General features: G+C 38.8%; 2 protein-coding genes across 4 annotated transcripts; both read left to right on the top strand.

Annotated features, from left to right (window-relative positions):
* The first annotated feature begins 441 nt into the window (after nt 1–441).
* Nucleotides 442–8515, top strand: LOC113642974 (glutamine synthetase-like). Of its 2 annotated transcripts, none has more exons than XM_047814386.1 (6): nt 442–660; nt 5742–5930; nt 6031–6192; nt 6271–6417; nt 6526–6853; nt 7227–8515. In XM_047814386.1, exons 2-6 carry the CDS (start codon nt 5765–5767, stop codon nt 7522–7524), a joined length of 1101 nt encoding a protein of 366 aa, XP_047670342.1. In that variant the 5' UTR covers nt 442–660; nt 5742–5764; the 3' UTR covers nt 7525–8515. The 2 variants fall into 2 exon arrangements, with proteins under 2 accessions (XP_047670342.1, XP_047670343.1); XM_047814387.1 differs by having other exon boundaries at nt 462–660; nt 5721–5930.
* A 2495-nt stretch (nt 8516–11010) lies between these two features.
* LOC113642972 (glutamine synthetase-like) lies at nt 11011–14544 on the top strand. 2 transcript variants are annotated; one of them, XM_027146891.2, is made up of 6 exons: nt 11011–11202; nt 12236–12445; nt 12561–12722; nt 12819–12965; nt 13071–13398; nt 13709–14544. In XM_027146891.2, the coding sequence occupies exons 2-6, from the start codon at nt 12280–12282 to the stop codon at nt 14022–14024; spliced, it is 1119 nt and encodes a 372-aa protein (XP_027002692.1). In that variant the 5' UTR covers nt 11011–11202; nt 12236–12279; the 3' UTR covers nt 14025–14544. The 2 variants fall into 2 exon arrangements, with proteins under 2 accessions (XP_027002692.1, XP_027002690.1); XM_027146889.2 differs by having other exon boundaries at nt 11012–11202; nt 12257–12445.

Below are 14544 nucleotides of genomic sequence, written 5' to 3'. Positions count from 1 at the left end.
TACAAAGCTTCTATTTTTCCTGTTGTCTAGAACAAAAACGTAACAGTAACAGTAAGGATTGTTATTGCTGCAGATCGAAATATATCCAACAGGGGGCAATGATGTATCACTTGTGCACTCGCAAATAAAATAAAATAAGCAGTATTTAAATTCAATTAAATTAAATTATACAAATGATAAGCATGATCATAAACCATACAAAATCCATCAAGCTTCCTATACATATGGCCGTTACTAGAGGGATAAAAGGATGATTTTCATGACCCACAGCTTAACTTCTCTGTCCACACACACACACACACACACACACACACACACACACACACACACACACACACACACACACACACACACACACACACACACGATTGTAATACGTCATCCAACTCATCGACTAATTCTTCATAGTTCCATATTCTAAATCTATTCCGTCACCTTGACAACCTTTACCACGATCGTTCAATGTACTCTGTTCGTTTGTCCGAACTTGATCACATGTCTGTCCATTATCCATCCGGAAAGTAGCAGCTTCATGTCGCGCTTTAAAAGTTGGTGACACGGTTGAATTTGCCGGTATAGAGAATATGAGATTGTCTACTTTGTTGTAAAGCCAGCTGGACACACAGCAGTCATCTACTGATCATTTATACCTGTTGAAAGGTAACAAAAATTTAATGTTATTTTTATGTGGACTTTTCTTCTATTAGAATAACCTTTTATTTAAATCAGAACTGTGTCGTTTTAAGTTTTTGTTTAATATTAGATAATAACAATTTATACAATTAACAGTTTTAAAGAAGTTTGTTATAAGGTTGGTACATCATATGGCAGCACGATAAATACACAAATGCAGAATAGAATTTCGTGAATATTATCAGCCTTTTGTTGTGAATAATAATAATAATAATAATTATTATTATTATTATTATTATTATTATTATTATTATTATTATTATTATTATTATTATTAAGTAATTTGACTTTTATCTTTATTAGTATCTGGATTTGATTAGGTTAAGTTACATTATTTGGAATAAATTCTATTGTGATTGTCTAGGTAAAGGTATTAACGCGCTTTAAATCGTTGTAGTCCTGTGTAAAGCGGTTGAGGATGTTGATGTGCTTTGTCCGGCTCCAGGAGGTGCAGCTCCCAGGAGTTTCTCCATCATGGCAGTGACTTTGATTGCTGCCGCTGTACTGAGCTTCACTCTTTGTTGTTTTCTTTCTTGCTTGCTTTTCCGTAAGTTTACGGAGACACAATGAAGCACAAGAAGACTTTTCCACATTAGCTGTCCGTTAATGAATTTCAATTTTGTTTAATGAACTCAGTAAAGAACCGCAAGTGCAAGCTGAGTTTAGTGGATCACAAACAGTACAAAATGTACTCTGGTCCTAAAAGCTCAGCATTGAGCACCTGTTCATTGAGAGCTCTAGTTTTAGAGAATAGTGCATTGGGATAACATGTTAAGGTAAAAAATTAAGAGGTACTGTAAATGTATATTGGTCATTGTCCTTTACAGTAAGCTTTAAGCATCTAGTTTATCCATGGCCGATGTAAGGAGAATTCTATGCAGAGTTAACCCACAGAAGGCTGCTGGACCAGACAACATTCCTGGCACTGTGCTCAGTGAATGTACAGAACAGCTACAGTAGCAGCTGTCTTCAAGTGCCTCGAGAGGCTTGTCATGAGGCACATCAAGACCCAGTTACCACCCTTACTGGACTCCTTACAGTTCATGTATCATCCAAACTGCACCATGGACAATGCCATTGCCAAGGCAATTAATTTAGCCCTCACCCACTTGGACAAAAAAGAAGCTTACATACGAATGCTGTTCATAGATTTTAGTTCAGCATTCAACACACAATCTTCCTTCAGCACCTGATTGAGAACCTGAGCTTACTGGGAATGATTACTTCCCTCTGCAACTGGATCCTGGACTCCCTGACTGGGAAACCTCTGTCATACTGGATTGGGAACATCTCCAGCACCACCACACTGAGCACAGGGTGTATCCTGCCTCGATGCCCGATGACGCCTGAGATAGGCACAGGCTCCCCGTGACCCGAGAAGTTTGGATAAGCGGTAGAAAATGAATGAATGAATGAATGTTTGTTGTAGAGGAGTCTCCATTCCCTCTATCATGGACATTTACACCACACACTGCATCCACAAAGCCAACAGCATTGTGGATGACCCCACACTCACACTCCTCACACACACTCTTCACACACACCTTCCTGCCATCTGGAAAAAAGTACTGAAGCATACCAGACTGTGTAACAGTTACTCAATAACTGAACTGAACTATACCAAGCACAATACACACACACCCACACACACAATCAAATGTATGGACTGCACTGATCTGCACTAAATACATATCCTCCAATATACATACATGTCTAAATCACCACTATATCAACATTTTTACATGCTGTTTTGCACACAGGTTTTTGCTCTTTGCACATGTTGTCTTTCACATTTCAGTCAGTTGTTGTTTTGCACAATACATTACAATACCTCATGTAACCGCTACTATAATACTAATGTGTTCATTCCAGTATTTCTGCACATGCATATAGAACATACAGCATTTACAATGGTCGGCACTGCTTTTGTGCATTGTGTTTTGTGTATTGTCTTGTATTTTTTGTTTGCACTGTCTTTTGTCCTGCACTGTCTTTTTGTCTTTTGTCTTGCACTGTTTGCACCAGGTTGCACAGATGCACTTTATGTAGCTAGGACTACTTACTTAAGTCCTTAGCTCTGTCTTTGTTCTATGTAGCACAATGTTAGTGGTGAAACGTCTCATTTCACTGTGTACTGCAACAGCTATATACAGTCATATGCAAGTTTAGGAACCCCTGGCAATTTCCATGATCATTTATAAATATTTGGGTGTTTGGATCAGAAATTTCATTTCAAGACCCAGTTACCACCCTTACTGGACTCCTTACAGTTCATGTATCATCCAAACTGCACCATGGACAATGCCATTGCCAAGGCAATTAATTTAGCCCTCACCCACTTGGACAAAAAAGAAGCTTACGTACGAATGCTGTTCATAGATTTTAGTTCAGCATTCAACACACAATCTTCCTTCAGCACCTGATTGAGAACCTGAGCTTACTGGGAATGATTACTTCCCTCTGCAACTGGATCCTGGACTCCCTGACTGGGAAACCTCTGTCATACTGGATTGGGGACATCTCCAGCACCACCACACTGAGCACAGGGTGTATCCTGCCTCGATGCCCGATGACGCCTGAGATAGGCACAGGCTCCCCGTGACCCGAGAAGTTTGGATAAGCGGTAGAAAATGAATGAATGAATGAATGTTTGTTGTAGAGGAGTCTCCATTCCCTCTATCATGGACATTTACACCACACACTGCATCCACAAAGCCAACAGCATTGTGGATGACCCCACACTCACACTCCTCACACACACTCTTCACACACACCTTCCTGCCATCTGGAAAAAAGTACTGAAGCATACCAGACTGTGTAACAGTTACTCAATAACTGAACTGAACTATACCAAGCACAATACACACACACCCACACACACAATCAAATGTATGGACTGCACTGATCTGCACTAAATACATATCCTCCAATATACATACATGTCTAAATCACCACTATATCAACATTTTTACATGCTGTTTTGCACACAGGTTTTTGCTCTTTGCACATGTTGTCTTTCACATTTCAGTCAGTTGTTGTTTTGCACAATACATTACAATACCTCATGTAACCGCTACTATAATACTAATGTGTTCATTCCAGTATTTCTGCACATGCATATAGAACATACAGCATTTACAATGGTCGGCACTGCTTTTGTGCATTGTGTTTTGTGTATTGTCTTGTATTTTTTGTTTGCACTGTCTTTTGTCCTGCACTGTCTTTTTGTCTTTTGTCTTGCACTGTTTGCACCAGGTTGCACAGATGCACTTTATGTAGCTAGGACTACTTACTTAAGTCCTTAGCTCTGTCTTTGTTCTATGTAGCACAATGTTAGTGGTGAAACGTCTCATTTCACTGTGTACTGCAACAGCTATATACAGTCATATGCAAGTTTAGGAACCCCTGGCAATTTCCATGATCATTTATAAATATTTGGGTGTTTGGATCAGAAATTTCATTTTGATCTATCAAATAACTGAAGGACACAGTAATATTTCAGTAGTTAAATGAGGTTTATTGGATTAACAGAAAATTAGACAGGTGCACAAATTTGGGCACCATTGCCATTTTGTTCATTTGAATACCTGTAACTACTTAGCACTGATTAAGCCTTGAAATTCATAGAAAGGTGCATCCAATCATGAGACAGGTATTTAAGGTGGCAAATTGCAAGTTGTTGTTCTCTTTGACTCTCCTCTTAAAAGTGACAACATGGAGCCCTCAAAACAACTCTCAGATGACTTGAAAACAAAGATTGTTCAACATTATTGTTTAGGGGATGGCTACAAAAAGTTATCGCAGAGATATAAGCTGTCAGTGTCCACTGTGAGGAACATATTGAGGAAATGGAAGACCACAGGCACAGTTCTTGTTAAGGCCAGAAGTGGCAGGCCACATAAAATATTTTAGAGGCAAAGTCGAAGGATGGTGTGAACGGTCACAAACATCAACTTGCTGCAGATGGTGTCAATGTGCATCGTTCAACAATTCAGCGCACTTTGCACAAGGTGAAGCTGTACAGGAGAGTGATGCGAAAGAAAACTTTTCTGCACACACGCCACAAACGGAGTCGCTTGAGGTATGCAAACGTACATTTGGACAAGCCAGCTTCATTTTGGAATAAGGTGCTGTGGAGTGATGAAACAAAGATTGAGTTATTTGTTCATAAGAAGGGGCGTTATGCATGGCGGCAAAAGAACACAGCAATCCAAGAAAAACACTTGCTACCCACAGTAAAATTTGGTGGATGTTCCATCATGCTGTGTGGCTGTCGGCCAGTGCCGGTACTGGGAATCTGGTTAAAGTTGAGGGTCGCATGGATTCCACTCAATATCAGCAGATTCTTGAGAATAATTTTGAGGAATCAGTCGGCTGGATAAAGTTGGCTGGATATTTGACAATGAAGACAATGACCCAAAACAATGCTCAAAATCTACTCGGGCATTTATGCAGAGGAACAAGTACAATGTTCTAGAATGGCCATCCCAGTCCCCAGACCTGAATATCAGTGAACATATGTGAGGTGATTTGAAGCGGGCTGTCCATGCTCGGCAACCATCAAACCTAACTGAACTGGAGATGTTTTGTAAGGAGGAATGGTCCAAAATACATTCATCCATAATCCAGACACTCATTACAGGATATAGGAAGCATCTAGAGGCTGTTATTTCTGCTAAAGAAGGCTCAACTAAATATTGATGTGTTGTTTTTTTTTGTTGGGGTGGCCAAATTTATGCACCTGTCTAATTTAGTTTTTATGCATATTGCGCATTTTCTGTTAATCCAATAAACCTAATTTCACTACTGAACTATTACTGTGTCCTTCAGTTATTTGATAGATCAAAATGAAATTGCTGATCCAAACAACCAAATATTTATAAATAAAAAACATGGAAATTGTCAGGATTTCCTAAACTTTTGCATATGACTGTATGGTTGAAATAACAAAAAAAAAGCTTCTTGACCTTGCATTGCCTTATTATATACATTTATGCAAAATTTCAAAAGCGTCTAATTTATAGCGGTGTGTAATTATGTGTTTCTAGGTTTCTTATAGCCCAAAGAGAAAATGGCCTTTTCTACCAGTGCTAAGATGAATAAAGCTGTGAAGCAGGAGTACATGGCCCTGCCACAGGGAGACAAAGTGCAGGCCATGTACATCTGGATTGATGGGACAGGAGAGGGACTCCGTTGCAAGACCAGGACTCTGGACTCAGAACCCAAGTCAATTGAAGGTACTGTTTAGTTCACCATTTTGATGGGGTTTCGAGACGCTCTTTGCATGCTCTGTCTGATTTCCGATTTGACTCGGTTATGGTTTGTGGGTTTCTGCAGAACTCCCAGAGTGGAATTTTGATGGCTCCAGTACATACCAGGCTGAGGGCTCGAATAGTGACATGTACCTCATACCAAAGACCATGTTTAGAGACCCATTCAGGAAGGACCCCAACAAGCTGATCCTTTGTGAGGTTCTCAAATACAACCGAAAACCTGCAGGTATAAATATGGTGTCATTTAATTTTTGCTGGTAAAATTTACTTAGTGGATAATGTTTTTGATGTTTTTTTGTCTTAGAAAGTAACCTTCGTCATACATGTAAAAGGATCATGAAGATGGTGGAGCACCAGCATCCATGGTTTGGAATGGAACAGGAATACACACTCCTTACCACAGACGGTCATCCTTTTGGCTGGCCCACAAATGGTTACCCTGGACCACAAGGTGAAGATTTTTGTGGACTACATTATGGATTTTAATTCAGTCTTGCTCTCTGCCTTTTCTAGGTTATAATGAATGACTTAATGAAGGGATGTTGTGTATTTTAAACAGGTCCTTATTACTGTGGTGTGGGAGCAGATAAGGCCTTTGGCAGAGACATTGTTGAGGCCCATTACAGAGCATGTCTATATGCCGGAGTTCTGATTTGCGGCACCAATGCAGAAGTCATGCCTTCTCAGTGGGAATACCAAGTGGGTCCTTGTGAAGGCATTGACATGGGTGACCACCTGTGGATATCTCGTTTTATCATGCACAGAGTTTGTGAAGACTTTGGAGTTGTGGCCTCATTTGACCCCAAACCCATGAAAGGCAACTGGAATGGTGCTGGCTGCCACACCAACTTCAGCACTAAGGATATGCGAGAGGATGGAGGCCTCAGGTACTGAGGGAATTACAGGGAAGTGTGTAGTAATAGGCCTGTTGGACATAACAATGGCCCTTTAATCTTGACAAATTTACTTGGTGATTTTAATTAGACTTCTAATGTGTAACATGGTATAAGAGAAACTGTATCTAAATTAATTGCTTCTCTATCTTAATGTCTAATTGCAGTCCAGTTCCAAATTTAATGTCCTTGTATATGCAATACAGTACATGATTTTTTTTTTTTCAAGAATAGATGATGAAGCAGCTTGGAAAGTTCATGTTCTGACACCATGACTTTTAGACATATACAATGATAGGGTTTTTTTTTCCTCTGTAATACTCCAGATCATAAATCTTACTCTTTTTTCACAAACTTTTTTATGCAGGTATATTGAGGAGGCTATTGAGCGGCTGGGCAGGAGACATCCCTACCACATTCGTGTCTACGATCCAAAAGGAGGGCTGGACAATGCTAGGCGTCTTACTGGTCGCCATGAAACATCCGGCATCCACGATTTCTCAGCTGGCGTGGCAAACCGTGCTGCCAGTATCCGAATCCCAAGAACCGTGGGCCAGGAGAAGCGAGGTTATTTTGAGGATCGCCGTCCTGCGGCTAACTGCGACCCATATGCTGTGACGGAAGCAATCATTCGTACTTGTCTACTTAATAAGGAACTAGACTAGACCAAATTAGTTTTTTGTCACTCTCCATTTTGAGTGTTAACTTGGGTTTTACTTACTGCCCTAATGGTTTTATATTCCTTTTATCATGATGTCTTGTTCTTATTACGGGTCACTCCCACCTTGTTAGACATTACAGGATGAGGTCCAGTAGTGCTGATTAATGTGCCAAATATGCATTAAATGTTGGCCAATCGTTTTATTTAAGTAAAGTGACATGACATACGGCTAAGTATGGTGACCCATACTTAGAATTTGTTCTCTGCATTTAACCCATCCAAAGTGCACACACACAGCAGTGAACACACACACACACACACCGTGAACACACACCCGGAGCAGTGGGCGGGTTCAGTGCCTTGCTCAAGGGCACCTCAGTCATGGCCAGCCCGAGACTCGAACCCACAACCTTTGGCTCTACCCACAACCACGACTCTAACCATTATGCCACGACTGCCCAAGTATTGATTTAAAAAAAAAAACAATGTTTTTTAAACAAAATATGAGCATATTTTGTTTAAAAAACATTGTTTTTAAACAATGTTTTTTAAACAAAATATGAGCATATGAATATAATAGGCCAATATGTGTCCCTATATTTATATATACAGATGCAGCAGCTCAGAATTGCTGTTTGACTACTGCATGATCACTGTGTGATTCTGCCAGACATCCACCAGGAGTGCTACAATGTTCTTGTTTCCCCGCTCTGACGTAGTTAATGAGTAGCTGCCTTATTCACGCCCCTACGCGCGTCTGTTGCAATGACGCATTGATCCACCAGGTGTCGCAGTGATCAGTGTAACAGCTGCTGGCATTAACCAATGAAACGTCCCTAAATTAAATGTAAACAAATTGCAGCAGAAAGAGAGAGAGAGAGAGAGAGAGAGAGAGAGAGAGAGAGAGAGACCGATCAGACACGGCCTCGCATTGTCATGGATATAAATATCTATAAAAATTTATATTTTTATGATATTAAAATCCTTACACAGTCTCTATTGCACTCCCTTGATTTTTCACTTTACACTTTACTTTTTGTAGTCATAACAGTACACTATAAACCCTCTGCTTGGTTTTGTAATATCTTTTATGGTCTTCGATCTTAGGTTTTTTTTTACATTTCTATTGTTAGAATAAAGTCAGCTACCATTTACTTGATGACTGCATTTTCAATACTTATTTAATTACTCTTTATGTTGAAATTCAACTATTTCTACTTGTATTTCATCTCAGGTGTTTTCAGCTATAGTTTTAATGTATCAGACACTTCCAGCTATTCTTACTATTTCAGCTACTTTCAGAAATGCTCTACTTTTATCAGCAATTCTTAAAGAATTAATTTCAGCATTCCAGCTTTCACAGGGCACAGAGACACAACGTGCAGCCACTGTGAGCCAATACACAAATTCCAAGGGGCCATTAAGTCACATACAAACGCCTGGCTTGTCTTTTGTATCAATGCCAGGCCATTAACATGTAGATGTAACGTCAATGTACAATGTAGTGATGGGAACTATTAATTGCGCTGAGCCACATCTTTCTACAATACATGTAGAAAGTCACAGTGCTGGGAAACGAGTCTGTCAAATTGACCCGGTGACTTAAAATCAAGACAAATGAAAGTAACTTTTATTTGAGCATTGTTTTTAAACCAAAAATGAACACAACAGCCAACCACAATATAATATTGACTGGTTCTCGCATGTGCTGCTTTCAGCATTTTTGTTAAAAGTGCACAAGAGAATAAAGTTTTTCCCTTGTTGGGCCAGTAAGACATTATTGTTGTTACTGGCTGTTCTGAACAGTATGTGAAGACAAACATGAACTTTCTCTTTAGAAGCTCCTGGCCCAGGTTGTAGTTTGTGAACAAATTGTTACAGGTTATGTTGTTCCAATCAAAAGTCATAACAAAACTGCACTTTTGCACCTTATAGATGATGTCAAGACAATATAGGAGAATGTGAGACTTAAATATGTCTCACAGCTGCAAACAAAAACATCCTACAGTATATGACATTTAACCCTACAGTACTCTAACCCTACGACTGTAGGGAGGGTTGCAAATATGATGTTCACCAATTTTATTTTACATGTTAAGGAAGTTTTAAGCGGAAAAAATACTTTTAACTATTTGTTTAATTTTTAAAAAACTTGTAGGTCAATTTGACCTGCAACATACTGTAATAAGAGGTTTAAAGTCTAAACAGGTCCTCCTAGATGCATGTCCTGAAAATATCTTGTCCTCGGTTCAAATCACGCTCTTGGCATACCATATATTTGTCTTAGTTTTCATTTTGGTAAGTAAAAATGAAATGAAATCTGAGGATTCCTATTAAAACTGATGTCTCATGTCTCTAATAGTGCAGTGTTGTTACGCTTGGTGATGCATGTTTTAATATATATATAATTTGTTATTCATTTGATATTCATTTGTTATTCAATTTTGTTTATTTTAATGAAAGGCGCCAGTAACTCCAAAAGGGTGTTTAATCTCAGCAGATTCAAAGAACCAATGTTGTGCTCTTACCCATTAATTAATTGTTTTTGTTATGATTGCATCCTATCTCAAGTGTGTCACAGTAAAATTAGTAAATATAAGTTCAGTACATGAATGCGAATGATGATGCACTTTTGTCTGAAATGTAATGTCTCATGACATTTTGTGTACAAAGCTTCTATTTGTCCTGTTGTCTAGAACAAAAACGTGTTTTTATACTGAAATACAAAAATATATAGCTTTTATATGTAACCGTAACAGTAAGGATTGTTATTGCTGCAGATCGAAATATATCCAACAGGGGGCAATGATGTATCACTTGTGCACTCGCAAATAAAATAAAATAAGCAGTATTTAAATTAAATTAAATTAAATTAAATTAAATTAAATTAAATTACCCAAATGATAGGCATGATCCTAAACCATACAAAATCCATCAAGCTTCCTATACATATGGCCGTTACTAGAGGGTTGAAGGGATGATTTAATGACCCACAACTTCTCTGTCCATACACACACACACACACACACACACACACACACACACACACACACACACACACACACACACACACACACTATTTGATCAGGGGTCCCAGAACTCCCAGTTAGTATTCCCTCATTGCAGATTGAAAGTACCCTGGCTAAAGTGTAGGTTTCCTGTGTAGTGATGTTGAGCTGTGTTTCCTTGACATGCCACTGTGAGTCGCTATTGAGGACCAACATTTCTATGTGTGGCGAGGGTGTTTTAAGGTCGTTTAACAAAACATACTATTAAAATCACAAATCTAAAAAACAAACATGCTGCATCCTGTTGGCCCTGATTACGTCCAATCGTCTCCTCCAGTCTGTAATACGTCATCTAACTCATGAGCCGACTATGAATTTAGGTCTTAATAGTTTCATATTTCTTACGTGAAACATTCGTCCAATGATATCGCTCTAAATCTATTCCGTCACCCTCACCGCCTCACCACGATCGTCCAATGAACTCTCTGGGTTTGTCCGAACTTGATCACATGTCTGTCCATTATCCATCCGGAAAGTAGCAGCTTCATGTCGCGCTTTAAAAGTTGGTGACACGGTTGAATTTGCCGGTATAGAGAATATGAGATTGTCTACTTTGTTGTAAAGCCAGCTGGACACACAGCAGTCATCTACTGATCATTTATACCTGTTGAAAGGTAACAAAGATTTAATGTTTTTTTTGTGGACTTTTCTTTTATTAGAATAACCTTTTATTTAAATCAGAACTGTGTCGTTTCAACTTTTTGTTTAATATTAGATAATAAAGTTTTTCCTCGATGTGATTGTAGAATGGTTTCTTTTTAAAGAGGTTTATTATAATGTTATAGCCAAGCGAGTGCAATTTCTGTTCTCTGTTACATCATTCTCTCAAAACGATAGGATAGCAGGATAAATACACATGGATTTATTTAAATGTGCAGTATAGAATTTCGTGAATATTATCAGCCTTTTGTTGTGGTTAATAGTATTACTAATAATAATAATAATAATAATAATAATAATAATAATAATAATAATAATTAATACATTTGACTTTTATCTTTATTAGTATCTGGATTTGATTAGGTTAAGTTACATTTATTTGGAATAAATCCTATTGTGATTGTCTAGGTAAAGGTATTAACCCGCTTTAAATCGTTGTAGTCCTGTGTAAAGTGGTTCAGGATGTTGATGTGCTTTGTCCGGCTCCAGGAGGTGCAGCTCTGCTCCTTATGGAGTTTCTCCATCATGGCGGTGTCTTTGTGTGCTGCCGCTGTACTGAGCTTCACTCTTTGTTGTTTTCTTTCTTGCTTGCTTTTTCGTAATTTTACGGAGACACAATGAAGCACAAGAAGACTTTTCCACATTAGCTGTCTGTTAATGAATTTCAATTTTGTTTATGAACTCATTAAAGAACCGTAAGTGCAAGCTGAGTTTAGTGGATCACAAACAGTACAAAATGTACTCTGGTCCTAAAAGCTCAGCATTGAGCACCTGTTCATTGAGAGCTCTAGTTTTAGAGAATAATGCATTGGGATAACATGTTACGGTAAAATGTATACTGGTCATTTTCCTTTACAGTAAGCCTTAAACATCTAGTTTAACTGGAACCAAATGTTTGTTATATGCATTGTGTGCATTTAAAATAATGCATTGCATTATTATATACATGTATGCAAAAATTTCAAGCATCTAAATTAATTATAGCAGTGTGTAATTATGTGTTTCTAGGTTTCTTATAGCCCAAAGAGAAAATGGCCTTTTCCACCAGTGCTAAGATGAATAAAGCTGTGAAGCAGGAGTACATGGCCCTGCCACAGGGAGACAAAGTGCAGGCCATGTACATCTGGATTGATGGGACAGGAGAGGGACTCCGTTGCAAGACCAGGACTCTGGACTCAGAACCCAAGTCAATTGAAGGTACTGTTTAGTTCACCATTGATGGGGTTTTGAGACTCTCTTTGCATGTAAACGGTGGCGAAATGCTCTGTCTGATTTCTGATTTGACTCAGTTATGGTTTGTGGGTTTCTACAGAACTCCCAGAGTGGAATTTTGATGGCTCCAGTACATACCAGGCTGAGGGCTCGAACAGTGACATGTACCTCATACCAAAGACCATGTTTAGAGACCCATTCAGGAAGGACCCCAACAAGCTGATCCTTTGTGAGGTTCTCAAATACAACAGAAAACCTGCAGGTATAAATATGGTATCATTTAATTTTTGCTGGTAAATTTTTTGAGTCTGGTGTAGTTTATAAAGGAATGTTAGTGAATAATGTCTTTTTGTCTTAGAAACTAACCTTCGTCATACATGTGAAAAAATCATGAAGATGGTGGTAAACCAGCATCCATGGTTTGGAATGGAGCAGGAATACACACTCCTTGGCATGGACGGTCATCCTTTTGGCTGGCCCACAAATGGTTACCCAGGACCACAAGGTGAAGATTTTTGTGGACTGCATTATGGATTTTAATTCAGTCTTGCTCTCTGCCTTTTCTAGGTTATAATGAATGACTGAATGGGATGTTGTGTATTTTAAACAGGTCCTTATTACTGTGGTGTGGGAGCAGATAAGGCCTTTGGCAGAGACATTGTTGAGGCCCATTACAGAGCATGTCTATATGCCGGAGTTCTGATTTGCGGCACCAATGCAGAAGTCATGCCTTCTCAGTGGGAATACCAAGTGGGTCCTTGTGAAGGCATTGACATGGGTGACCACCTGTGGATATCTCGTTTTATCATGCACAGAGTTTGTGAAGACTTTGGAGTTGTGGTCTCCTTTGACCCCAAACCCATGACCGGCAACTGGAATGGTGCTGGCTGCCACACCAACTTCAGCACTAAGGATATGCGAGAGGATGGAGGCCTCAGGTACTGAGGGAATTACAGTTGTAGTAATGGGCCTGTTGGGCATAACAATTGCTCTTTAATCTTGACAAATCTAAATTATTTGCTTATCTATCTTAATGTCTAATTGCAGTCCAGTTCTGTTTAATGTCCTTGTATATACAATACATATGCATTTGTTTATTTATTTTTTAAGAATAGATGATAAAGCAGCTTGGAAAGTTCAAGTCCTGACTACATGACTATTTGACATATACAGTGATAGGGACTGAATTTTTTTCCGTAATACTCCAGATCATGAATCTTTCTCTTTTTTTCCCAACTTTTTATGCAGGTATATTGAGGAGGCTATTGAGCGGCTGGGCAAGAGACATCCCTACCACATTCGTGTTTATGACCCTAAAGGAGGACTTGACAATGCTAGGCGTCTTACTGGTCGCCATGAAACATCCAGCATACACGATTTCTCAGCTGGCGTGGCAAACCGTGGTGCCAGTATCCGAATCCCAAGAGCTGTGGGACAGGAGAAGCGAGGCTATTTTGAGGATCGCCGTCCCGCAGCCAACTGCGACCCATATGCCGTGACGGAAGCAATCATTCGCACTTGTCTACTTAATGAGGAAGGGGATGGGCCCAAAGAGTACAAATGAACTGAAAAGAATGCCCATTCTTTTAAATAAGTGGTTTTGGGTAACATATTTTTTTAAGTGCTGTAGTTTTATTGGAATCTTGTACACACTTGACTGGTCAATCTGCTACAAGAACATAGGTGGAGCTTCTTGGAGAAAGTTAACAGCTTTTATTCTTCTAAATAAAATATATAAAATCTTATTGTTTCAGTATCAACACATCTCTTTACAAATTGTTGTAACAGGCTTTATTCTGGATGCTGGTTGTCTAGTGAGATTATGGGAGAGTGATTCATGAAATATTCCCTTTCCGATAATGTGAAATCAGTTTTTTTGTCATCCTCTATTTTTAGCATTAATATGGGTTTATATTGCTTTATAACCATGTTTTGTTCTTGTCAAGTTTTAGTACTGATGACAATTCTTTATTTTTTTCCTCCTTCAAAAAGCAAGTGTACATCTATTAATGTCTTGTGTTCTTAGTGTATAATGTTATCACACATATTTAACAGGTACATTAAAAACATGGTATTTTCTGATA

This window comes from Tachysurus fulvidraco, chromosome 5 (genome assembly GCF_022655615.1).
Source record: "Tachysurus fulvidraco isolate hzauxx_2018 chromosome 5, HZAU_PFXX_2.0, whole genome shotgun sequence".
Classification (NCBI taxonomy): domain Eukaryota; kingdom Metazoa; phylum Chordata; class Actinopteri; order Siluriformes; family Bagridae; genus Tachysurus; species Tachysurus fulvidraco.
This window is presented reverse-complemented; position numbering and strand designations above follow the sequence as displayed.

Bases quoted from the DNA above. Each gene is read 5' to 3' on its own strand.
- LOC113642974 (XM_047814386.1), top strand. From the start codon at position 5,765: ATGGCCTTTTCTACCAGTGCTAAGATGAATAAAGCTGTGAAGCAGGAG. The intron at 6,193-6,270 runs GTATAAATATGG...TTTTTGTCTTAG, and splicing joins ATACAACCGAAAACCTGCAG to AAAGTAACCTTCGTCATACA. The intron at 6,854-7,226 runs GTACTGAGGGAA...TTTTTTATGCAG, and splicing joins CGAGAGGATGGAGGCCTCAG to GTATATTGAGGAGGCTATTG.
- LOC113642972 (XM_027146891.2), top strand. From the start codon at position 12,280: ATGGCCTTTTCCACCAGTGCTAAGATGAATAAAGCTGTGAAGCAGGAG. The intron at 12,446-12,560 runs GTACTGTTTAGT...GGGTTTCTACAG, and splicing joins AGAACCCAAGTCAATTGAAG to AACTCCCAGAGTGGAATTTT. The intron at 12,723-12,818 runs GTATAAATATGG...TTTTTGTCTTAG, and splicing joins ATACAACAGAAAACCTGCAG to AAACTAACCTTCGTCATACA.